Here is a 25,933-nt window from a genome sequence, read left to right on the forward strand (position 1 = left end):
ATATCAAGGTTATATGGATAAGTGTCAGTGTACTTACATTCATTTTTATCTGTCTTCTTAAGGAACTTGTCCATGGACTGCTGTCCCTTTTTATCCGGAGTCCCCTTCTTGGCCTTCAGCTTGGTGGCAGAGCCCGGCTTGGCGGGGGCCTTGGTGGGGGGAGACTTGAGGAGTTTCTTTGAGGGGGAGAACTCGGGCGGGGAGCCGGTGAATATCTGGTCGAAGTTCACTTTGCCTATGTTGTATTTCTCTAGTGCTGATTTCTGTAAAAACAAGTTGTGTAAGTTTTGACGACATACTAAATTTGTAACGGAAAATAGGTTATTTAATATTAATAGAGTGTAAAAAAAAGTTAATTTTCTTTTTAATACCATGTCTACGTTGTCTATGACAATCAAGTATATGGCACACTTAATTTTTGAAGACCACCATACCTGTAGCGCATGGAAATCGCACACTTCATTTTTGAAGACCACCATACCTGTAGCGCATGGAAATCTTGTCCCTAAGTGTTCATATCAAAACTTACTGATTTATGATTCTTTAGTTCTGTAGCATTGAACTAAGATAGCTGTCCATCCAATGGCAAGAAAGCAATCAACAGTTGTTTCATTGCTCTGGAAAACTAAATGCTCATTGCTAATGCTAGTCATCAGGTGTCTTACCTTGATGACAATGATGCCTTGGGACTGTTGTACAAACTGCTTGAGGAACAGCCGGTTCTTGTCCCTCGAATAAACTCCCTTGCGTCGGCGTACGCGGTCGTGAGGCGCGAGGCCTATCTTGCCTCCCGCTGGGTTGTCCTCTTGGTACTGTTCGACCTCGTAGCAGTATGATGATCCGGGGAGTACCACTTTGCTGAAATTTAAATGGCTAGGTGAATTTGGAATTAAAACCCACCAACATACCACTTAAAAATAATATTTTTATTATACAAATGCAATGCACTGATATCATATTCAAGAATTTTTTGGTTGGTTGGAATATTTGTTTAACAAACACTATGCATATGCATATGAAGATAGTTTGTTAGACCTAAACGAGGGCTATTCATATGACAACAACAATGAGATAGATTAAGTACTTATGTCTATGTTAAGTCTGCCCACCAAGTGCTATAATCAAGTATGTTGTTGTACAACATTCTCACTGCCAGTTTGGTGCAAACACAGTGCAGACAGACCTTACACAAGATATATTTGAAATCTAATTGATACTTGTGCAACATAGTAACAAAACTTTATCAATATTGAAAAATAAAAGAATGAATGAATTAACTATTCAAGATGTTTGCAATATAGTTCATACAGTACAGTTTATATATATTTAGGAGTATTCTTTTTACATCTTTCCCTGAACAAATATTGTAAAAGCAGATATAATAATCTAGGCTGTCATAGCTTCAGTTTGCTGCCCTAGCCTTGTAAGTAGGAATGTGTTAGGAATATTAATTATAATAAAAACTTAATAAACAATCTAATTCAGCTGTTCTTATTATGGCTACAATATTTTGCACTACATTATGAGACTCAGTATGTACAGTGACCGGCAATACTATATTACACAACGAAGGCAGCAAAAATATCTGACACTATCTTATTTGTAGAGCCATAAGAGTGTGTCACATATTTTTGCGGCCTTCAAAGAGTAACATATTATTGCAGGTGACTGTACAGAAGTCAATAACCTTGCTCCCTAATTTATGTGAAAAAATGTTATTATAAGTATTGCTTATTTTGTATATAGTCCATGAATAGGGGATATTACTGCAATGTTCTGCCACCAGAGTGCAGCACTACCGACTCAGTAAATTCATAGACTAACTTATACATACTATGCCTTAAACTGTTTTTTGACAAGTTTTCACAGACAATAAAATATGACACTGATGCATCAAGGCGGTTTGTTAACAAGGGCCTACCGGTAAACGCGAAAATCGAAATTTAGTTATCTGCCTCTTTATTGCTCGAATATGCAAGAGTGATAGAGAGATTAGATAACGAAATTTCGATTTTCTTGTTTCGCAGTAGGTCATGTGATTGACGTGTGTCAATGTGGTTTGTTTACTGTATGTGCCACAAAGGTGCCACCTACGCAGAGCTTTGCCTAATATTCCCTATTGTTTACAAGTAATTACTGTAATTAGGTATGGGGTAAATGTGCCAGTACATGACATTATACCATTAGTTAGCGTATTTACTTGTAATTCATAGCAACGTAGGTGTAGCAATAGAGTATCTTCAGTATTGTAGCTAATGTGTCCAACATTGGAATGATTACTTAGTTTTAGAATTATAGTACTTCTGATCTGACATTGCTTGCATTAAATCATTTCAATCATTTGGCATTGCTTTAATTAAATCTGGCTAAGCTTTTAGACAAACAAATGCTTTGTCATAATAAGTAAGTTATAATGATATTTCCAAACACTAAAAATGTAATAGACAGATCAGAATCAGAAAAATGAAACACTGTAAATTGGTCACAACTCTCAATTTCATAATAATATTAAGTTTCAATAATTCAATATGAGTTACTTTATCATCCTTATTATTTAAGTACTAACCTTCCTGGTGGCTGTTTCTGTGCTGTGATGGAGAGAATGTGTGCCTCCTGCCAGGAGTCCCCCTCCAGGCAGGCCTCCACCGTCTCTCCCACAAAGAACCTCTCCCTCACGTAGTTGAACACATCCTCAGACATCTCAGCAAATGAACTCCGCTTGGTCTTCGATGCCAAGTATAGAATTGGAATCCTAAGCTCCATAGGGAAGTCTCTGAGCGACTTTCTTGCAGCTTTCTCACTCTCCAGCGCCTCTGCGTACGTCAAGTTGTTCTTCCCTGTCATCTCACATGACCACACCATGGAATTAACCAATATGATCCTCTCACAATATTCTCTGTAAACAAAATAACAACAAAAACATGAATAAAGATAACGCCGCGGCCTCGCGCGACATCGACGGCGCCGAACATCGTGTCACGCTCACGTAATTACGCTGTCTCCCGCCCGTTAACAATGTCAGCGGTCTCTCTAGCCGACCAAAAACACAATTATCTATCATTGCGCCAAAAATGCGCGGGATTTTCATGATCACTAATACTCACTCATAGTCCTTGAAGATCTCGTCGGTGATTTCGCAGTGGAAGACCTCATCGTCGTCACGCAAGTACCCGGACGCCTTGGATTTCTCAAACGCTTTTCTTTTCAACAGAGGCATGTTATGAGTTCGCGGGTCACTGCGACGGAACAACGAATATCGCACCGATTTTCGAGCACTCCGAGCTTAGACTTCACGCAACTTTATGTGGCGCATCGATTGCAATGTTTCTTCGTATAATACATCAAGAAATTACTTAAATTTACGGCAAAAATCAAGAGAAAATTGTTGCGTGGTTTCGATTGACAAGCCAAAAAACGGCGCGCTGAACCACAGATAAAAAAATATCGCGGGACCTTTTTACAACGGCTGAGAGGAGGCGGGCGGAAGTAAGTGCTTGCCACACAAAACCAACACAAAACACTCGGAATCGATTTGCAAATTCATAAAGTAAAAAAAAAAATTGTAGAATATTAGTTGATTAGCTTGGACATGCTAATTTATAGCGTACTTGAAAAATATATAGTAAACCTTTTTAGAGTCTAGATTCACAAGAAATAATATAATACTGACTCAATTCGTGGATTCGTCTCAAAGAATATAATACTGATTCGTCTACTTTGACGGACGATGCGAATTGCCTGTAGCACCCTGTACTGTCCCACTTAAAACCTAGATAGAGAGAATCATACTGTCTTTGTCTTACGCTTGTACTAGCACCTTCGAGCAACACGGAAGGGAGGCGGCATTCGCACTATTTCCCCTCTGCCTAGGTACAAGATCAACTGATCTAGCGCGGGTAATAAAACTAGTTGCGCTCGGATTTTTCACTAGACCGAGTCCAGACGCGCGCGTGAACACAGCAGCAGAAAAAAATAGCTGCTCGGTTTTTTGTTGTAAAAAGGGGACGGGGACACACAAATTTACAAAAAGAAGGTGTTAGATTTCACATGTAATATTTTTTTTACATAACATACGTTTAATTACATTTAAACACAATTATTATATTTTAGTCTCATGTAATTGTTGGATTTATCGATTTTGCTCGCCCAATACAAATTGCGGATCGGTCGAGCGACAAATCCCCTTTTTGCTTCGAGCAACACCGGCTTCCGACACATCGGAAGGGAGGGGCCCAAGCGATATCTCACCGTACAAATCTTTCTGCCATTTTTCGCGGGGGGAAAGGTGCACTCAGTCGCACTTCTCTCACACACTTACATACAAAATCCAATCTGTAATGACGACACAAATACATAGAAAATGACACACGTCAAAGACAAATCTTGCCAACCTCGATCTCTTTTTGTGTACGGACGAGTGACAAGTGTCACAACACGCACACTAACACATTTTCGTTGAAGTATGTTATTGTATTCTGAGAGATGAGAAGTCGGATTTGTCGCTCGACCGATCCGCAATTTGTACTGAGCGAGCAAAATCGATAAATCCAACAATTACTTGAGACTAAAATATAATAATTGTGTTTGAATGTAATTAAACGTATGATATGTAAAAAAAAAATATTACATCTGAAATGTAACACTTTCTTTTTGTAAATTTGATGTCCTCGACCTCTTTTTATAACAAAAAACCGAGCAAACAGGCATTTTTGTGCAGCAGTGTTCACGCGCGCGTCTGGACTCGGTCTAGTGAAAAATCCAAGTGCAACTAGTTTTATTACCCGCGCTAGATTAGATTGACGCGCTAATCTTGTACCTCGGCAGAGGGGAAATAGTGCGAATGCCACCTCCCTTCCGTGTTGCTCGAAGCCTTTTTGTGTCGACCGGCAAATTTTGTTTGCCCCCGAGTAAAACACAAAAATTTTCACCACACCAACCCGAAGCAAATATTAGATGTAAAATATCAAACAAAATCAAATCAAATCCAAATGAATGTTAAGTAAGTAAGTAAGTAAGTAAATATTCTTTATTGCACCAATAATTATACATTTTACATACATGTAAAACTACAAAGAAATTTTAACGGAAAAATAGAACCAAATTATTATTATTTTTAGTTATTAAATATTTATCATCCAAAATCATTATTTAAAAGTCAATTCTACCAGCAAACATAAGAAAACAACACAAAATTTGCATTTGATTACTTTGCCTCACATGTGAATAAAATGCAACTTTGCTATCCGTTTTTGAAGTGCAAAGTAAGCTTTCCGAGCTGGGCTATAACCGCGACAATCGAAGTTCGCAAATTGCGGGCATTTTTCTCTGTCACTCTAATTACGCCTTCATTGGAGTAAAAGAGAAAGATCCCCGCAATTTGCGAATTTCGGTTTTCGCGGTAGCCCCTCTGGTGTGGTGAAAAAAATGTACTTTGTAAATCGAGTTTTAGTCGACTTCAGTGCTTAAAAATATCGATCTTTTAAATAGAACTTAAACAGACCGGTTGCTTATTGACAACTTTTTGACAGACATGCCTTGCTCAGTCAGATGATTTGTTAGCAGTATTTTTTCAATAAAAACTTAGTTTCTTAAGTAAAATATGATTTAATTTAGTGTCTAAATAAATATTGAAGATGCCTAAAGAGCAATATCGTGAAACAGACGTCGGTAGAAAAATGTAAGTTAGGTTATGTTTACTTCAGAATGTAGTTTTTGCTTCTTAAATTTATGGCTTTATTTAATAATTTCCAGTCGATATTTCTATTTAACTTTTGTGAAAGGCTTGTTTAATGGATCAGCTTTAACGTGGGAATAGTTTTTATAAAATAAAACCCTCCATTATCAGAACATTATATGCCCACAAAACATGTTACCAATTCAGCCAAACTCATACTGCATAACTTAATTTTTACCTTATTATTTACACACCAGCTAATTATTTGTAATATTTAGTCAATCTGTATTAATTTCCATCAATATTTTACTTTCTTACTGTATTTTTGACACTTTGTACGAACTAATTTTAAGAAAAAAGTTAAATTCAAAACAATTTTTGTACTCCAGCTCCCATGTCACGTTCAACGTGGACAGTGGGTCAGACATCCAGCAGGCGGCGCACATCCGAGTCATCACCAAGAACCTGTACGCTCAAGATGGGCAGCGAGTGCCTGCTGCTTACGGAGTGCTGGATAGAAGGATGGTACGATTTAAACCAATTGTATATTCTGTGTAATACTAATTAACTCATTATTGAACAAAACATACATTTTATGATATATCAGGATCTCATTGAGGGATCGGCTCTTTATTGAATTTCAACTTTGATTTTTGTGTTTATTCAAACTTTGTACATTTAAATAAAAAAATATTACAATTAATTTTCAACTACTACCAACTTTTTTCAACTAAAACAAAATAACAAACGAAAACAAGTTACACCATTACATTATTTTATTTATTTTGAAACACAGTCATGCAATGAATATGGTTACAGCTATCTTTTCTTAATTAATTTTAGGCCTACAGCCTTCATTCTATATTTGTATTCTATTTTGATTACTTATATGCCTGAATTTGAGAATTCCAATCTTACCTTAACTAACTAACTATTTTGGCGATGGCGAAGAGAATCTTGGCATCCGAAACAAGAGTGTGCCACCTGTCCCAATCCTGCACAACTTTCTGCCAGTTACTGACGCGAAGCTGAAGCAGATCCGCTGTCACAATCTTACCTTAATAATTTTGTTTGTTCATCAGGGCACAAACCAGAAGAATGCCAACTGTGACACATGTGGCCTGGGCCTGGCAGAGTGTGTCGGCCATTTTGGCTATATAGAACTGGCACTGCCCGTCTTCCATGTTGGCTACTTCCGGTCCATCATTACTATACTGCAGACTATCTGCAAGGTATGTTGATATTGATACTAAATATAAAATACTGATGGACAGTGTATTTTGCATTAAAAAAAAACCGGTCAAGTGCGAGTCAGACTCGCATTCCAAGGGTTCCGTACATTACCGAATTTTTGACAATTTATTGTTTTATGTGGAACGGGAATATCATTAACGCGTTTGTATCTCTGTATGTTCGTGATAAACTCAAAAACTAAACGGATTTTGTCGCGGTTTTCACCTATCAATAGTATCAATAGTGATTCTTGAGGAAGGTTTAAGTGTATAATTTGCTAAGGTGTGTTATCTGTGCGAAGCCGGGGCGGGTCGCTATTTAAGAATAGGCTATAATTCACACATCTTTACAGGAATGTTCAAAAGTAATGCTCCAAGAGCACATAAAGAAAAATTTCCGCCGCAAATTCCTCAACCCCGAGCTCTCTTACCTACACAAGAAAGCTCTCCGAGCAGCGGTTTTGAAGAAAGCCAAAACCTGCACTAAATGCCCTTCCTGCGAAGCCCTCAACGGTATAGTGAAGAAGAGTTCAGCGGGGATCTTGAAGATTATCCATGATAAGTACAGGACGAAGAAGCCGACGGACCCGGTGGTGCAGAAGGTGTTGAAGCAGTTCCATGAGGCAAAGCAGTCGAATAAGGAGCTGGCGACTATGATACAGAGCGGGCTGATCATTGAGCTTAGCCCTTTGCAGGTGAGGAGTTTTATGTTGTAGTTTTTACTGTTAGGTACAGTCAACGTCAAAGATATGTTTACATTTTTCGCCTTATTACAAAGGAGTAAGGTGCAAAAGTGTAAACATATCATTGACGTCAACTGTACAATACAATACAAGTACTTTTTATTGCACATCTTGGACAAAAGAACCTTAGGAATAATAAACATTCAAACAAATTAAATAAAAACGTCAAATAACAGTAGGGTTTCTTAAGAAGAGTTCTCTCTTTCAGACAACCTTTTGGTAGCGGAGAAAATTTAAAAAAGTATAAGCATTTGGTGGTGGAGAAGCAAATATATTTCAGCGTATTTTTTATGTAATATCAAATTTGCCTAAAATCTGTGTAATTTTAAAAGAAAATATATAGACACAAGGAACCAAATAGCGTGCCAGTTTTTTAGTTGGAGACAATTTTGTTTTTCTCTTTAACTGATTTCTTGTATGGACTTCAGATGGCTTTTCGTAATAATCTATCTTTTAGTGATTGACGGTAGAAAAGTAGAAAATAATAATATTCTATGATAAGAAGGAACTAATTCGCAGGTATTGAACCTGTTCCGGCGAATCCCCGACGAGGACATCCCACTCCTCGGCATGAACGCCAAGATCTCCCGCCCTGAAGACCTGATCCTGACGCGGCTGCCAGTGCCGCCGCTGTGTATCCGGCCCAGCGTGGTGTCCGACATCAAAGCGGGCACGTGAGTACCTCCCACACTACAGTGGTTGCTCTATTCACCCTCTACACTCATACGCGAATCACAGCAACCTTCGCGTGTGAATAGCAGGGTCCACACAGCCCGAGGCAATGCGGCCGAGGCACGTCTACACTGGCCGTTTTGTGCGCGAAGTACTTGGCTTATTAGCTAGGCTCTGTGTGAACCCGGCTAATGATGAGCCAACTCGCGAATCTACTTTTTGTTGGTTTTCAATTCGTGTTGCGCTTGCTGTCACCCAGTTTTTTATAAGCGAATGTATATTCGGTATTCCACTAATCTCTTTACCCATTTTTTACAGGAATGAAGATGACCTGACGATGAAGCAATCGGAGATTCTCCTGATCAACGACGTGATAGCGCGGCACATAGCCAGCGGCGGCAAGAGCGAGCTGGTGCAGGAGGACTGGGACTACCTGCAGCTGCATGCTGCGCTTTATATCAACAGCGAGATGTCCGGCATTCCGCTGTCCATGCAGGTAATGACGTGATAGCGCGGCACATAGCCAGCGGCGACAAGAGCGAGCTGGTGCAGGAGGACTGGGACTACCTGCAGCTGCATGCTGCGCTTTATATCAACAGCGAGATGTCCGGCATCCCGCTGTCCATGCAGGTAATGACGTGATAGCGCGGCGCATAGCCAGCGGCGGCAAGAGCGAGCTGGTGCAGGACGACTGGGACTACCTGCAGCTGCATGCTGCGCTTTATATCAACAGCGAGATGTCCGGCATCCCGCTGTCCATGCAGGTCCATGGAGGCTCACTCCGCGATTTCGTCGGGTCGCTACAAGTACCGCTATGGAACGGACGCCTGCTCACGCTTGCTCTTGTATCTCTCGTAATAGACGCGTTTTGTTAGAGAGTGAATCTTCTGTTCCTGGGACTATTATTTATTCTGTATAGTAAGATAATTAAGGGCCGAGTGCACAGAGCGGGCGCACGCACGCGGGTGCCATTGTACTCATTGTAGGCAAAACCCGCCGCACGCGTCCGCGCCAGTTAGTAACGCTCATACTATTTTTCGTTAACCCGCTCGCCCGCTCCGTTCACCCGCGCCAGCTAGCAGATGCCCTAAGAAGTAAACCGGCCGGAGATGGCGAGATGATTTTGACACCTTCCTTTACAACTGGCCGGAGGAAGCACAAAATCGGGAGTTATGGAGAACCAGGGGAGAGGCCTTTGCCCAGCAATGGAACACTCAAATCGGCTAAGGAAAAAAAAACAACGGGCTGCACTCCGGGAGTGCCGACAGAAGTGAAAACTCAATGACTAGTCCAAAATATCTGCAGCACTATATGTATAATTGACCCATCCTCCTTTCTATTGAAAAACTTTAGTTCCGAAATTGCTGGCCAGTGAGCTTAAATTTGTAGCGTTAATTGTTTAAAATTCGAATAGAAATTGTAAAGTTACCTTGGAGACCTCGCATCTAAATATATATTTTGAGTTTTATTCACCAGTACTAGAGTTCACTTTTATTAGCGATTTCATCAAGATGAGAGATGCGTTACGCGTTACGCTGTCTCGGGTTTATCATTTTTTCCCCACCTCAAAAAGTGCTCAGCGCCGCTAAAGAAGTTTTCACTTCAAAAATCTTTTATATATTTAGTAAACTAATAATCTATCAAATTACTTAATATGTGTGTTTTGTCATCAGCCTAAAAAACCCGGACGCGGTCTAGTGCAGCGCCTGAAAGGCAAGCAAGGCCGGTTCCGAGGCAATTTGTCCGGCAAGCGCGTGGATTTCTCAAGCCGTACCGTCATCTCTCCGGACCCTAATCTGCAGATTCAGGAGGTATGCATTGTTAAATGTGGTAACACCATACAACATTAAATAAATAATATACACGATAACCTTAATAAAGGATTAAAAAGGGTTATGGGCCTTCAAACAGGCAAGTAAGAATTCCGAGACAGTATGTCTGGCAAGTGCGTGAATTTATTGATGGAAATCAGTCTTATACAAGTACTGTCAAAAAAATAAAAATTGTGACACATATTTATTGCTGACTGTACTTCTTCTCATTTGCATGTCTATCGAGTACTTTTGGAGACCTTTCTAATGAGCATAAGCTTAATGTTTTTGTGTTTTTCCATCGAGGAGTTCCTTTGGCTACCTATATACCGACTGCATCACCTCCATGTTAGAATATTATTGCATTGGCACCGGAATTACGATAGTACTTCAAGTTTCAACTGAATCGGATACCGGGAAGTTGTTCAAATTTTAGTTACAACATTTGAAGCACAATACAAAGAAGATAGGTAGGTATACGCAGTGAAGCAGCTAAATAAAAGTGTGTAAAAAGCGGTTATTCCAAGATGGGAACTAAATAACACATTAGCTCTACCAGTGGGGAGACACTCCTGACTTCGGGCAAACTCGGCTCCGCTCGGCTCAGCATTGCTCCGAGCAATTATTATGGTTGGCACCACTTGACGTCCTTTTGCGTGCACGACCAGATAAGATAATCACTTAAATTTTGACAACCCTTAAATAGCCGAAAGGGATAGTGCCATTCATTAGAAAGGGATAGCATGATTCATGCCTGAATCGCTGTCAAACTTCGGTTTTGTAAGAAGTGTCTTGTGTAGTACTATTATTTATTCTGTGCCTCTACTTCCCAGGTCGGCGTCCCAGTCCACGTAGCCAAGATCCTAACGTACCCGGAGCGGGTGTTCCCGGCCAATCTCCAGTGGCTCCGGCAGCTGGTCCGCAACGGGCCCGACCACCACCCCGGAGCCAACTACGTCCAGCAACGAGGCCTGCCGCACAAGAAGTACCTCAAGTATGGCAACCGGGAGAAGATCGCGCAGGAACTCAAGGTTAGTAAAAGTCAAGGTTTGGGAAGGCCAAGGTCAAATATGAGGACAATGTCAAACTAAGCTAAGGCCAAGCGCTATAAAGGCCAGAGTCAACATTAGCCAAACTTAGTCAGATCTTAACTGCGTCCAAAGTCCAAAATAGTCAAGTGCAAGGTCATGCTTAACTAAGGTCAGGCAAACTTAGTAAATATTAATGTCAAGCTTAACTAAACTCAGTTCAAGTTAGTGAAATTCAAGGTAAACTTATCAAGGTAGTTATAGGTTAAATTTAGGCAATTCATGCTTAGCTAGGGTAAGGCGGGACTCCACCAGTGTGCGGCACAAGCATTTTTGTACTGAATATGCTTGTGCCGCCGCAGTACTACGCACTCTGGTGGATTCCCTTTTTTATAATGAAAACTGCTGAGGTCACGCTTAAATGTAATCATGATGAAAGTTGATGTCATAATTAGTGTACGGACAAGTGGTGGTGGTCGAAAACATATTTATTACACTTTTTAATTCTTATTCAAGTAATGCCAAAGTTTATTTATTTATTTATTCAAGTATCTGCTGCGATGTTTACCTAATTGTGCTAACACAATTATTTCACATGATATACAGTACACGCTATTGTTATCGTTATATACAAGATTATCGTATGGTTCAATCCACTTCAAAATTGACGATTCTGGTGGGTCATTCATATTGTTTCATTTACATTTCTGCTGTCGTGCTGTTTTCAATTATTAGCCTAGCGTATTACAACAACAAATATAGCAAACAGTTGTCTAAATCGACAACATCAAATTATTTTGTCGTATCTACAGCTTATAAAGTTTTTGGCCAGTAATTAATTAAGGTTGTTGTATATGGTTAAAAAGTATATTGATTGAATGTGAGAGAGCAAGAGAAATATATTTTATAAGTAAAGTAAATATCATATAAAATTTGAATTTATTCATTCAATCATAAAAAGTTAGTAGATAATAACGACTCCATTTCCCGCTCTGTTCAAAATGCCACCACTTGTCCGTACACTAGTCATAATATAAACCCTATCCCACTCACCCAAGGTTTATTTTCCAGTGCGGCGACATAGTGGAGCGACATCTAGTGGACGGCGACGTCGTGTTGTTTAACCGGCAGCCCTCGCTTCATAAACTGTCCATCATGTGTCACAAAGCCAAGGTGCAGCCGCAGAGGACCTTCAGGTACGCGAAAATGAACCTAATTCCGACTCTATTAGGTTGAAATCACAAAAACGCAAGTGATACTTGTGTCAGTTGTGTCCTTTATCTAATTAGTAATTTTGAAATAAGAGCCTTAATGACATTGTATTTAGTGTTCAAATTATATAAATATATCCATCATGTGTCTCAAGGCGCAGAGGACCTTCAGGTAATTGTAAATAAGAACCGTATTCCAACTGTATTAGGTACAAATCACAATGAGGCCTATGAACTTTTTTCTCTGAAACAAATTCTACTTTTGGGATCATTCGAAATGAAACTTAATGGTATTGATTGTATTTAGAGTTCAAATTCACTTGCAGGTTCAACGAGTGCGTGTGTACACCATACAACGCAGATTTCGACGGAGACGAGATGAACATGCATTTGCCGCAGACTGAAGAAGCTAGGGCCGAAGCGCTTATTCTTATGGGGGTAAGGTTTATTTTCCTTTGCCTATTAAGCTCTATTATAGTGTTAATGCTGGACAAAGGTCTCTTCTATGGCTTAAAGAGGCAAGGTTTATAATCAAAGCTAAATACAAAATATTGTCAATGTTGAATAAGCATTTAATTATTTATTTGTTACCACAGACTGACTACATAATTTACTTTGACAATCAATATTCCTCTAGTCTAAATTCTCTTTGATTTTCCAAACAGAACAAGTCCAACCTCGTAACTCCGCGAAACGGCGAACTTCTAATCGCAGCCACACAAGACTTCATCACCGGCGGCTACCTCATCACTCAACGCGACACTTTCTTCACGAGAGAAGAGGCTCAACAGTTAGCTACGTGCCTACTGGCCGGGCCTGATGCCACTATGAAGATTGATATGCCACCACCAGCCATACTGAAGCCTAGGAGATTATGGACTGGGAAGCAGATATTCAGGTAATCATTGGTCACAGCCACGCAAGACTTCATCACCGGCGGCTACCTCATCACTCAACGCGACACTTTCTTCACAAGAGAAGAGGCTCAACAGTTAGCTGCGTGCCTACTGGCCGGCCCTGATGCTACTATGAAGATAGACATGCCTCCACCAGCTATACTGAAGCCTAGGAGATTATGGACTGGGAAGCAGATATTCAGGTACGATACGTTTTATATTAGAGAAGTGACTCAACAGTTAGCTGTGTGCCTGTTGGCTGGGCCTGATGCTACTATGAAGATAGACATGCCTCCACCAGCTATATTGAAGCCTAGGAGCTTATGGACGGGGAAGCAGATATTCAGGTACGTTACGTTTTATATTAGAGAAGTGACTCAACAGTTAGCTGTGTGCCTGTTGGCTGGGCCTGATGCTACTATGAAGATAGACATGCCTCCACCAGCTATATTGAAGCCTAGGAGCTTATGGACGGGGAAGCAGATATTCAGGTACGTTACGTTTTATATTAGAGAAGTGACTCAACAGTTAGCTGCGTGCGTACTAGCTGGGCCTGATGCCACTATGAAAATAGATATGCCTCCACCAGCTATACTGAAGCCTAGGAGGTTATGGACTGGGAAGCAGATATTCAGGTAAACATTGGTCACAGCAACACAAGACTTCATCACCGGCGGCTACCTCATCACTCAACGCGACACTTTCTTCACAAGAGAAGAGGCTCAACAGTTAGCTGCGTTATGCTGCTGAGGTTATGGACGGGGAAGCAGATATTCAGGTACGTTACGTTTTATATTAGAGAAGTGACTCAACAGTTAGCTGCGTGCGTACTAGCTGGGCCTGATGCCACTATGAAGATTGATATGCCTCCGCCAGCCATACTGAAGCCTAGGAGATTATGGACTGGGAAGCAGATATTCAGGTACTATACGGTTTTCATTGAGAAGTGACTCAACAGTTAGCTGCGTGCCTACTGGCCGGGCCTGACGCTACTATGAAGATAGACATGCCTCCACCAGCTATACTGAAGCCTAGGAGGTTATAGACTGGGAAACAGACATTCAGGTACAGTCAACTGTAAACATATGGGTGCACAAATCATCTCAAAAATATGTTCCATAGCCCTTATGTCAGTGAATTAAGAACTATGGGACATATTTTTAAATAAGTTGGCTACACCCATATTTTTACAGTTGACTGTACGATACGTTTTATATTAGAGAAGAGACTCAACAGTTACATGCTACTGTAAACGGCCCGCTTTCCTTGTACTCGGGAAATCAAAATTATATTCTAAAATTTAAACTTTTCAGTCGTTTTTTGGCAGGCATATTTAGGCCTTTGAGATTTAATCAGAATAATAGTAAATAAAAAACTCTAGATTATTGTATACTAGCGACGCGCCCCGACACCGCACGGGTTAACACATGAAATGATACTCCTAAACGTTCCTTAAGAATTGATCGGTGAAAACCGCATGAAAATCTGTTCAGTAGTTTTTGAGTATATACACAAAACAGACAGACTTTGTTTTATAAGGTTTAGTGATAAATTATTTGTTTGTTTTCTAGTTTGATCCTGAAACCCAACAAGCGGTGCGACGTGAAGGCGAACCTAGAAACAAGAGGCAAGAACTACACCAACAACAAGGACATGTGCGTACAAGATTCATGTGAGTACATTCAGTCTTAATACTCTTAATAAACTTGTTAAAGGGTTTCGTAGCTAAAATGGTAAAAATCATGCGTCTTTGCACTTTACTCCTTTGTAATAAGGCGAAAAATGTAAACATATCTGTGTACATATCACGTCGACTGTACGTCAGCCACGAAAATTTTACTCGGAAACTATAATGTGACATTGCCAAACTCGAGTGTGATTTATTTTTCTGTGCGTATATAATTTTGTCTGATGTCTTTGTATGTTGTTGTCATATATTTGTCCTGTGTATGTGTGCTTTATCGAATAAGTAAATGACTTTTCTATCTTTCTTTCTTTCTTTCTTACATTGTTATTTTATGTTTTTATGTATGGGTATTTTTGCTTGAAATAAACATTTTGATTGATTGATTGATTGATAAAGTGTATACTTGGTATGAAGATGTGTTTTGTGAGGTGCTTCATAGTTTTGTAATAAAATTCATCATAGGAAATTGCTATTTAAAACTTGTCGTTTTTTCAATTAAGCTATATCTTCAATTCAAATGTTGTTTTGGGTTCACTACAACGTCTATTTGCTTACAGATGTAATAATCCGCAACTCTGAGCTGATCTGCGGCTCCATGGATAAGAGCACCCTAGGCTCCGGCACCAAAAGCAGCATCTTCTATATTCTGCTGCGAGACTGGGGCGAAGAACACGCTGTCAGAGGCATGTGGAGGTAAACTTATTGGTATAATTTTACGATTTAAGCTTTTTAACGCTATAAAATCTACGTCATCTTATGTCATAAAATCTCACTCACACGCCAAAATCACGGGCATAAAGCTAACTTTAAAGTGAACGTTACATTGACAGTGTACGCTTGGTGTACATGTTTTTGGCGCTTTGTGCTCTTAGCGTCTGAAAGTAAGTGAATAATATGATTCGACTGACTTTCCTCTTTTTAAACTAATACATCTTTGCTATGTAACAGATGCGTACTTTTACTGCAAATAGTGGACAACTTGCTACTTATATAAGTACCCGCATATTGCCTAAATAAAGATTTAAACTCGAAATACGAATTTATCGACAAGTTGTAGTCAATCGGTCAAATTAAGATTCAAAAGTTTGAACGTTGTCAAAACGTTCTTCCTAATACTTAACTTTCTTTTAGACTGGCTCGCATGGCGTCCTACTATATGATGAACCGCGGCTTCAGCTTCGGCATAAACGACGTCACCCCAGGCCGACGTCTCATCGAGGCCAAGAACCGCCTCCTAGAGTCCGGATACTCCAAATGCGATGCCTACATCCTGGAGATGGAGAAGGGAACGCTGCAGTGCCAGCCCGGCTGCAGTATGGAGGAGACGCTCGAGGCGGTCATGCTGAGCGAACTGAGCAGCATCAGGTATTGGAAAATGTGTTTTAAGGAGTGATGAATAAAGTACATTTTGCAGTGGAGCTTTAGGACAAAAAATTGGGGAGTTGCGCAAGGAGGTATATTAGGGCTTGTGTATTTCAACTTCAATAGTTGCATATTTAAAAAAAATATTTTAGGGTAGAGGGAGCAGCATCAGGTTGAATAATTATACGCAAAAGAAAACAAAAAGATAAAGATAAAAAATGATTGTAAATGTGTTCTAATTTGCTTATCATAAGGGTTAATTTAAAAAATAAACATAAATAACGACTTATTTTTTGTTTTAGAGAGTTGGCTGCTAAAGCGTGTTTCCGCGAGTTGCATCCAACCAACGCCCCTCTTATCATGGCCCAGAGCGGATCTAAAGGCAAGTTAAAGTTCTTGAAGTTTGTTCCTTATGGCCAATATTTCAAGGCGGGAACTCTGATTATACCTAATTGAATCCTACACGTATATAATGATGGCATATTTATCACCTGTTATGCTACTATCGCACTTTTATACTTGTTAGAACGTGACAGGCATGGTGACAAATGATAAAAAGAGCGACCATTTTAGCCCTACTGGACTTATACCGACACTGGACCGAGTACAGCGACTTAAAGGTACCTACGACCGATATAGAACAGGAACTAGAAAATGGCATCTCTTTATTAGACAAAACAACATCAAACATCAACCTTCTACGCGTTAACGTGGCAATATGGCCTAGTTTGGCGAGTCAGATACCACCCTTGGGTTTGTTCCTCTCGCCCGGTTTGTCTTTGTCTATTCTTTAGTCTATTTTCACAAAATTATTAGTTAAAAGTCCAGTGTAAATTTAAGTCCACGAGTTCATTGCAATACCAACCTTATTTGTGTGTTAACAGGGTCGAACATCAATATATCGCAGATGATAGCCTGCGTGGGCCAGCAGGCGCTGAACGGCAAGCGAGTCCCCAACGGCTTCGAAGACCGCTCGTTGCCACACTTCGAGAGACACTGTAAGTTGAAAATTCAGCTCTATGCTCCTAAAATAAGGTCTATTATAATTGTAACTCACTTAAGGCGTAATTTTTTATTTCTATTTTTTTTTTTATAGGGACATTCTTACGCAAATTAACTAAGTTCCACGGTAAGCTCAAGAAGGCTTGTGATGTGGGTACTCAGACAACGATATATATAATATACAAATACTTAAATACATAGAAAACATCCATGACTCTCAGCCGAAGCCGCACTCTCAGTTTAGACGTTGCAATTTTGAGGTACCAATGCTTCAAAATTTAAAACGATATTTGTAAATAAAGATTTTTCATTTTAGCCAAGATCCCGGCCGCCCGTGGCTTCGTGGAGAACAGCTTCTACTCCGGCCTTACACCCACCGAGTTCTTCTTCCACACGATGGGTGGAAGAGAAGGTCTGGTCGACACGGCCGTGAAAACGGCCGAGACTGGATATCTACAGCGTCGTTTAGTCAAGGTACGTTTCTAGAATGGAAGACATTATTTATGTTATGTTATTTGATTGAGATGATAGATTATCCGGGTGTATATTATATCGTTATAAATAAATATTTGTTTACAATCTTATACATATCAACCTAGCCATAATATAAGCAAAGCTTGTATTATGATGGTTAATAGGCGTTAATCGTTATACATACCTACTTAGGCATACATAAGTTCCATAACTCAGGAACATAATATTCGTGATAAACACACAAATAAATGCCCTTACCGGGATATGATCCCGGGACCTTCTGCTTCGTAGACCGGGCCGATACCGACTAGGCTAATCGCTACTAATAGGCAGTCTTTTGTTTGTACATTTTTGATTCGCATTGTATGAGGCACGGAACCCTTCAATACGCATTATGACTTCGTTATTGGTTGCCCGGTTTAATATCAAGTATCGCTTACTATCAGGCGAGCCGCATCCATTAAAAAAAAACCCGTAAACTACTTTGGTCCGTATATATGAGATATTTAAAACCATTTTTCACTTCTCATGTTCGTAAAGTTCGACAAGTTCGTGCGTAGACGACATAAAGTTGCTTATTATGTTCTAGAGCATAAAGTCATCTATTACGATCCTTATTGACTTGTTGTATGATCTACTATTTTCTCCAGTCCCTAGAAGACCTAGTCCTCCACTACGACATGACTGTCCGCAACGCGTCCGGCGAAGTCATCCAGTTCAAATACGGCAGCGACGGACTCGACCCCAGCTACATGGAGGCCAAGGGTCAACCCGTCGACCTGCCGCGCGTGCTGCAAGACGTCCGGGCACAGAACCTACACAGGTAAACCTTAATGCGACGACACAAGGCATATCAATGGCCAGTTAGTTGCTGACTACTCACACTACGATATGACGGAGAAGTGATTCAGTACAGCGAACTGGATCCAACTATGCATATGTGCCACGATGAACAAACAATCGTACCACCCGCCTTACTTACCACCGGGAACACAACACAACATTAAGTAGCAGTGTTATTGTGGCTGTGGTCTTAATGTAAAAACTTACCCGATTTAGCTGCTCTGGATCCAAGCGAGATGATAGTTTCCTGTACCCTATCGCTTTGTGGTCTTTGACTTATGTTATGGTCATATTCTGGTCTATTATTCTGGAATTAACTGTTTTTTGTTTATATTAATTGACACATTAAATATATTAATAACGGGTCACTCGCGTATTTTAAGTCGAAAAACGCTCGACATGTTTCACTTCGTACCGAGTCTATACATCTGTCTAACTAAGATTTTCTTACAACCGGTTAACTTTGCCATTGTAATCCAGTGACATGTACATATGCCATACGATAAATAAATATATGTCTATACATGTATGTATATGTGATATGTCTGTGTCTCACGGAAGTTTTGTTATTAACATTAATTGCCACGTATTGTTTGTCAGGGACGAGGAGCCTCTGGACGGTGATGGTATCGTAGTGGCGGCCGAAGAGACTTTAGCATTGGATGACTTTAAAACGTGCACGCAGGAATTTAAGAATGAACTCTTGTAAGTATCACAGTACGAACTAAATTTCTGATTGTTAGAAAAATATTTTACTGTGTGTTTCCATTAGGGCCGATACAGACGGACTGCAACCCGACTGCAACTTGTATGGGAACTGCACGCCGACGTTGCAGTCCGTCTGTGCCGGCCCTTAGAGTTTAAAATCTTGATCTCACGAGATATCGAGCAAACATTCGACATTCAATCCTGTCGACAGGATATCTCGATTGTTGGGATCTTTCTCGAGATCTAGACCAATATTTTCGGATGTACGAAAGAGAGAGCGAGATGTCTTCTTTATAGTGCTGACTGACTGCTTTATAGTTTTAATCGGTCTAGATAAATGTGTAGTACCTTAGGACATACTTCAAAAATAGTAAATATATATATTAACTCCTGCAAGAGAAGCGAATAAATAATAGACAGTATTTTTTTTCAGAACGTTCCTAAAAACCATAGCAAACAAGGTCCGTTCCCTCCGCACCAAATATGCCCACTGCGGCACCATCGTGTACCAGCTAGAGCGGCTCACGCTCACCCAGCTCGTGAAGTTCATACGAGTCTGCCACGACAAGTACCAGCGGAGCATCATCGAGCCTGGTACCGCCGTCGGGGCACTCGCCGCACAGGTATATGACTAACATTTACATATATCTCAAGAATATGGTTTTGTTCTTTTTACCCTGTGTTATGGCATGGCATTATATTCTGGGGCATATGGGCGTGGTAACTTGGTGGCTAGCAGTAAGATAAGGCACTACCAATTAAAATCAGTGTTTTTATACCACGTCGGTGGCATTATTTTACGGCCCGTATGATGGTACTTCATGGTACGCGGTTACAGTGGCCTATGAGTATCACGTGTGTCTAGACATACTCTACGAGGTACATTATGAAGGTCGTTCTGAAAAGCTTCTACTTTGGGACCAACCCCGAAATCGCAAAAATAACCTAGCAGACTAAATCCTTCTTCCTCGCGTTATCCTTGCATTTTGCCACGGCTCATGGGAGCCTAGGGTCCACTTGACAACTAATCCCAAGAATTGATGTAGGCACTAGTTTTTACTCAAGCGACTGCCACCTGACCTTCCAACCCAGGCCAGGGAAACTAGGCCTTATTGGCATTAGTCCGGTTTCCTCACGATGTTTTCCTTCACCGAAAAGCGACTGGTAAATATCAAATGATATTTCGCACATCTTGGGTAAGGTCCGAAAAACTTATCGGTACGAGCCGGGGTTTGAACCCGCGACCTTCGGATTAAAGTCGCACGCTAGGCCACCAGCGCTTCTAGGAATCCTCCTTATTTTAATAAAACAAAGTAACACCACTGGTCTCAACTCGTCATACGCTATGACCTTACTAATTGCCCTACAATTTGTCCCCAGAGTATCGGAGAGCCAGGCACCCAGATGACGCTGAAAACCTTCCACTTCGCGGGCGTCGCCTCCATGAACATCACCCAGGGCGTGCCCCGAGTCAAGGAAATCATTAACGCTTCGAAGAACATCTCTACTCCCATCATCACGGCTGAGTTGGTGCAGCCACTGGACCAAGAGTTCGCGAGACGAGTCAAGGGGAGACTAGAGAAGACAACCTTAGGAGAGGTGAGCACGTAGAATGTACTAGAAATAGTAGGAATTGACTGAAGTTGCACAAACCACAATTAGCAGACTCATCAACATCATTCAGCAGTGAACTGTGAAACCTCCCATCCAATAAACTTGCTTGCAATGCTTTAACGGTGCCAGACTGTTTGGTGCCGTACCTAAGATATCAGGTTTGTGAATTATCCTTTTGTTAGGGTACGACCTCGGTTGCGTGAAGTTTCCAATGGATTTCAGGAGCAAGCACTAAGGCCGCTAGCATACGTTGGCATTTGTTTAACGTTTGTCACGTACGATCGTCCACTCAGTTTTCACACTTACAAATCCAGACCAGGTATTTTAGTAACAAGTAAAAGTATGGGAGTAAAAGTACTATTAGGACAACGCATCTGAAGGTGGCTTGCCGAATTTACGTGACACATTCACACATAGTTATTTATTACGTCACACATAGTTATAGTTATAAGTTTTATGTAAGTACTAACATAGGATGTAAGTTCTTCTGGTTAGCTAACAATAATATGGATCTGTATGGTCTGAAATAAACAAATTTTATTTTATTATTTATTTATTTTATTAAATGTTTTTCAGATAACGACCTACATAGAAGAGGTGTATTTACCCAACGAATGTTTCCTGCTCATTCGACTTGATGCGGAGCGTATCCGTCTGTTGTCGCTTGAAGTCAACGTTGATTCCGTAGTTTACTCGTGAGTATCTGAATTTGTATTCAAATATCTGTATTTAGATATCAATCTCTTATACTTTTAAACGAGCAATTTTGGAATATATGTATATCGAGGATCTCGGAAATGGCTCTAATGATTTCGATGAAATTTGTTATATGAGGGTTTTCGGCCTAGCTAGTTCTTGCTTGTCTCTGGTAAAACGCGCATTTTTGGATTTTTAGGGTTACGTACCCAAAGCGTAAAACGGGACCCTATTACTAAGACTCCGCTGTCCGTCCGTCCGTCCGTCCGTCTGTCACCAGGCTGTATCTCACGAACCGTGATAGCTAGACAGTTGAAATTTTCACAGATAATGTATTTCTGTTGCCGCTATAACAACAAATACTAAAAACAGGATAAAATAAAAATTTAAGTAGGGCTCACATACAACAAACGTGATTTTTGATCGAAGTTAAGCAACGTCGGGCGGGGTCAGTACTTGGATGGGTGACCGTTTTTTTTTTTTTGCCGTTTTTTGCATTATGGTACGGAACCCTTCGTGCGCGAGTCCGACTCGCACTTGCCCGGTTTTTATATGTATTCCGAGTAAAGCTCGGTCTCCCAGGTACTTTATCGTATTTAATAGGTATGTACGTTTTAAATGTATCGATGTCAACAATAGGCCTGTTGCAAGTAACAAAGAATCATGGAAATAATGGTTTCAAAGAAACATATATGTTAATATGATTCTAAAAAATGGCCTAATCTCAGTATAAACTGAAGGATTATTAAGATATTCAATAAAATAAAAGTGCAAAATTCTCCAATCGGCCATTATTACTGAAACGCCAATCAGAAGCGTTCCAAACAGTGACGTCATCAATCCATAACATATTTCTTAGAGCAACATAGACAACCTCATTGACCGAAATCTATACGTCCTCACCAAAGAGTTCGAAAGGTGCAAAAAAAATATTATTTCGCCACTAAACATTTATTACGTACAATAAATATTATTACACGATATAAAATAGATATCTATTTGTTATTATTTAAATAAAATGCTAAATAATACGATATTTCAACAACAAACTTTTTTAATTATTTGGCTGAATGGAACTATCATTGCCTTGTTGGCTGTCTTAATTAGAAAAAATGAAAAATTAAAAAGTAAAACCGGCGCTCGGTGATTTTCACTCAAAATTTACATGTATCTAAATAATTCATCTTAAACTGCAACCGTGTGAGAGTTTTTGTGTAAAATGAGTTATTGTGATAAATTGTTGTAATGTATTTATCATCCCTAATCGTAATATATGGTGCTGAATTAACAATATCATTCGGATTCAAGGGAAATTCGTAACTGTAAGTATGTAAACAATGTCTACCACCCTACCACCAACTAAATAATGACGTCACAAATGGCATGCGAGGCGTTTTCGCGCGAAGTTTAAACTAGCTATAATAAAATGCAATTATCTATGTTAAATCTTATGAGTATAGCTGAAATATAGTGTTTTTCGGAACCAATACAAGTGTACCGACAATAATAAAAGGGATTTCAAAATTTGTCATCAGGCCTATTGTTGGTGAACCTTAATAAAATAAAATAAAATAAAAAAAATATCAATATGGTAGTTGCTTTCATAAAAAGTAGTGTATGCGCTAATTCTTGCCAAAACGAACCTGGTTAGGATGCAACCAGGGAAATGCTAAGATGAAAGATTGATTGAAAAAATGTTTTGCAGCATATGCACATCGAAGTTAAAAGTGAAGCCGGGCAACATAGAAGTAGTGTCGGACTGGGCTATCAAAGTGATCGCCGAGCCGAGCAAGCACGGCGGCTGGCTCAACATGTCGCTGCAACAACTGGCACGACAACTGCCCATCGTTGTCGTCAAGGGGCTACCACAGGTAAGAAGCACAACATAAATTTGTTTATAGTTTGTGGTCGATCTCTTAAGACCGATTATTTGGAGTATATATAAATAGTAAATAGTTAATGAATCGGTCGTAGATTTCCCATTGCTACATTAAACACATTCAACACACACTCACACGCACATCTTTTTGTTAATGCCCTATAAGCCCTATAAGAGTATAGACTCTGGATCTTTAGGTATTTAAATAAAAGTAAACAAAATCGTGTAATGTTTTCAACTACCCTCTACTGGCTTAAGGAGCCATTTGAGGGTAGTTGAAAACATTACATGATCAAGTAATGTAGGTTACAGTCAGGTCGTTCAGTGACTGATCCAAGCGGTTTTGTATTTGATTGGTTAACCAATAAATGTTATAACTACTTACTCGAAAATGTACCAATTGTTTGTTTACTTATTTTTAAATACCTAAAGATACAGACTATAGTTTTTACATACAACATACTTATATTTTACATAGAACATACCAGCTTTAAATGAACATATTGTTTCATTAACACTACACATGGCGACCCTGCAAGACGAATGACCGCTGTTCGTTAAGATTACAAAGGTTAAATCCCAAACTTATTGCTGACACATGTTTCAGGTGGCGCGATGCGTGATAGCTTGCGACGACACAGGTGGCGAAGTAAAGTAAGTATTAGGACAGAACAACTTGTTAATCTTCCTATGTTTAGTTAAGTAATAAAATGTTTCTCTGCCAAATTCAGCTTCTGTTTTGCGTGTCGGCTGACAGGTAAAAAGTACCCTATCTATGGCATCAACTCGCCTTTCTAACTATATATTTTGTGAAGGGAATAAAGTAATAAATATTATGTGGTGTATGACTGTTTCCAGATACAAATTGTGTGTGGAGGGCGACGGACTAAGAGACGTGATGGCAACTTACGGCATTGATGGCAGGAAGACCACATCTAACAACATATTGGAGGTAACTTCGTTTATGTTAGACTTGTTAACATTTTAGTGATTTGGAACCTATATGCAGAAAAATTGACTGATAAAAGAAAAGTTGGTCGGTATGTTCATTTTGAAATTAATCTGCAGATTTTGACTTAAAATTTCAAGGGTGGGTGTTTATCGTCTTAAGGTATTTATTTGAATTTTGCCTTAAAGCCATTTTTTTTATCTTATAGGTGTACCAGACGCTAGGCATCGAAGCAGCCAAGTCTACGATCATTAGTGAAATCCAAGCCGTCATGGCGGGCCACGGCATGAGCGTGGACCGACGGCATGTCGAACTGTTGGCCGGTCAGATGACGGCGCGAGGCGAAGTGCTGGGGATCACCCGCTACGGGTTAGCGAGGATGAAGGATTCAGTGCTCAACTTAGCTAGTGTGAGTATAGTGAGGGCTGTAATGGTCATGGCATGAGCGTGAGGCAATGAGGGTTGAGCTGAAGCAGGGTTGAGCTGTTAGCTGGTCAGATGACGGCGCGAGGCGAAGTGCTGGGGATCACCCGCTACGGGTTAGTGAGGATGAAGGATTCAGTGCTCAATCTGGCCAGTGTAAGTACAGATAAGATAAGATTTGGTGCAACATCTAAAACCTTTAAGCGTCATATCACGGGCATTCCGACCGTTAGATTTTTAATGAAGTTTTAATGAAGTGCTTCAACATTTTAATGATACTTCTGGATATTTAGGGTGGCACCTGTCAAATTTCTTTGTCCAAAGTCATTGCGTCTCAGTCTCTCATAAGCGTAAAATGTGAGACGCCACACATTGACACATTGGATAAAGATATTGGACAGGTGGAATACCACCCTTAGTAGCACTCTAGGATCAATCGGAAATATACTCAAAATATAATGCTATTTCTTTAAAAACGAGTCGAAATAACTTTGACTTCAGGGCTAGCTAATATCTTGCCCTACACCGGGAATATATTTTAAGTGCCTATTAAGTTGTATAACAACGATTATTACTATTTGTCCTCAGTTCGAGAAGACCGCCGACCATCTCTTCGACGCAGCATACTACGGGCAGCAGGACTGCATCAGCGGCGTCTCCGAGTCCATCATCCTGGGCGTGCCGTGCTCCATCGGGACTGGAGTGCTGCAGCTACTGCATTCTCCAGCTCCTGAACCACCTAGAACGCCGAGGGAGCTTTTGTTTGACCGTCCCGAGTATCATACCTCCATATGGGAATAGGTCACTTCTAATAAAAGTTTTTTTTTAAGTTTTCTTATTGTGTTTTATTACAAATGCCTTCTACTCTAAATACAACAGCGAAATACCATTAGCGTCTTTCAAACCTTCGTGCCTTTGCATAAAGACTCATTGCGTCAAAAGTACCAGGCACCCATAACTCAGCAGGAGCTTACAATGTGCGCGCGCTTTAACCTTTTGGACGCCAATGACCGATATATCCGCACCGCA

General features: G+C 40.2%; 2 protein-coding genes across 2 annotated transcripts in view; one reads left to right on the forward strand and one right to left on the reverse strand.

Moving 5' to 3' along the window:
- Positions 1-3,502, reverse strand: part of LOC134799362 (bromodomain adjacent to zinc finger domain protein 1A-like) — a 30,342-nt gene extending 26,840 nt beyond the window's left edge. The window contains exons 1-4 of the mRNA XM_063771772.1: positions 3,105-3,502; positions 2,567-2,896; positions 666-858; positions 38-263 (exon numbers count right to left, since the gene is read on the reverse strand). Of these exons, the coding sequence (XP_063627842.1) occupies positions 38-263; positions 666-858; positions 2,567-2,896; positions 3,105-3,217 (862 nt within the window). The 5' untranslated portion in view covers positions 3,218-3,502. The remainder of the gene's footprint in view (positions 1-37; positions 264-665; positions 859-2,566; positions 2,897-3,104) is intronic.
- Positions 3,503-5,501: 1,999 nt separating this feature from the next.
- On the forward strand, positions 5,502-25,732 carry LOC134799361 (DNA-directed RNA polymerase III subunit RPC1). Its single transcript, XM_063771771.1, has 27 exons — positions 5,502-5,677; positions 6,064-6,199; positions 6,757-6,906; positions 7,260-7,601; positions 8,169-8,323; positions 8,640-8,817; positions 9,995-10,132; positions 10,966-11,163; positions 12,232-12,356; positions 12,698-12,809; positions 13,037-13,269; positions 14,839-14,939; positions 15,512-15,647; positions 16,086-16,319; positions 16,619-16,698; positions 17,201-17,314; positions 17,635-17,792; positions 18,443-18,615; positions 19,236-19,340; positions 19,777-19,966; positions 20,724-20,942; positions 21,534-21,652; positions 23,359-23,524; positions 24,140-24,186; positions 24,391-24,484; positions 24,690-24,890; positions 25,493-25,732. The coding sequence occupies exons 1-27, from the start codon at positions 5,634-5,636 to the stop codon at positions 25,703-25,705; spliced, it is 4,161 nt and encodes a 1,386-aa protein (XP_063627841.1). The 5' UTR covers positions 5,502-5,633; the 3' UTR covers positions 25,706-25,732.
- The last annotated feature ends 201 nt before the right edge of the window (positions 25,733-25,933 follow it).

Source organism: Cydia splendana, chromosome 18 (assembly GCF_910591565.1).
Source record: "Cydia splendana chromosome 18, ilCydSple1.2, whole genome shotgun sequence".
Taxonomy (NCBI): Eukaryota; Metazoa; Arthropoda; class Insecta; order Lepidoptera; family Tortricidae; genus Cydia; species Cydia splendana.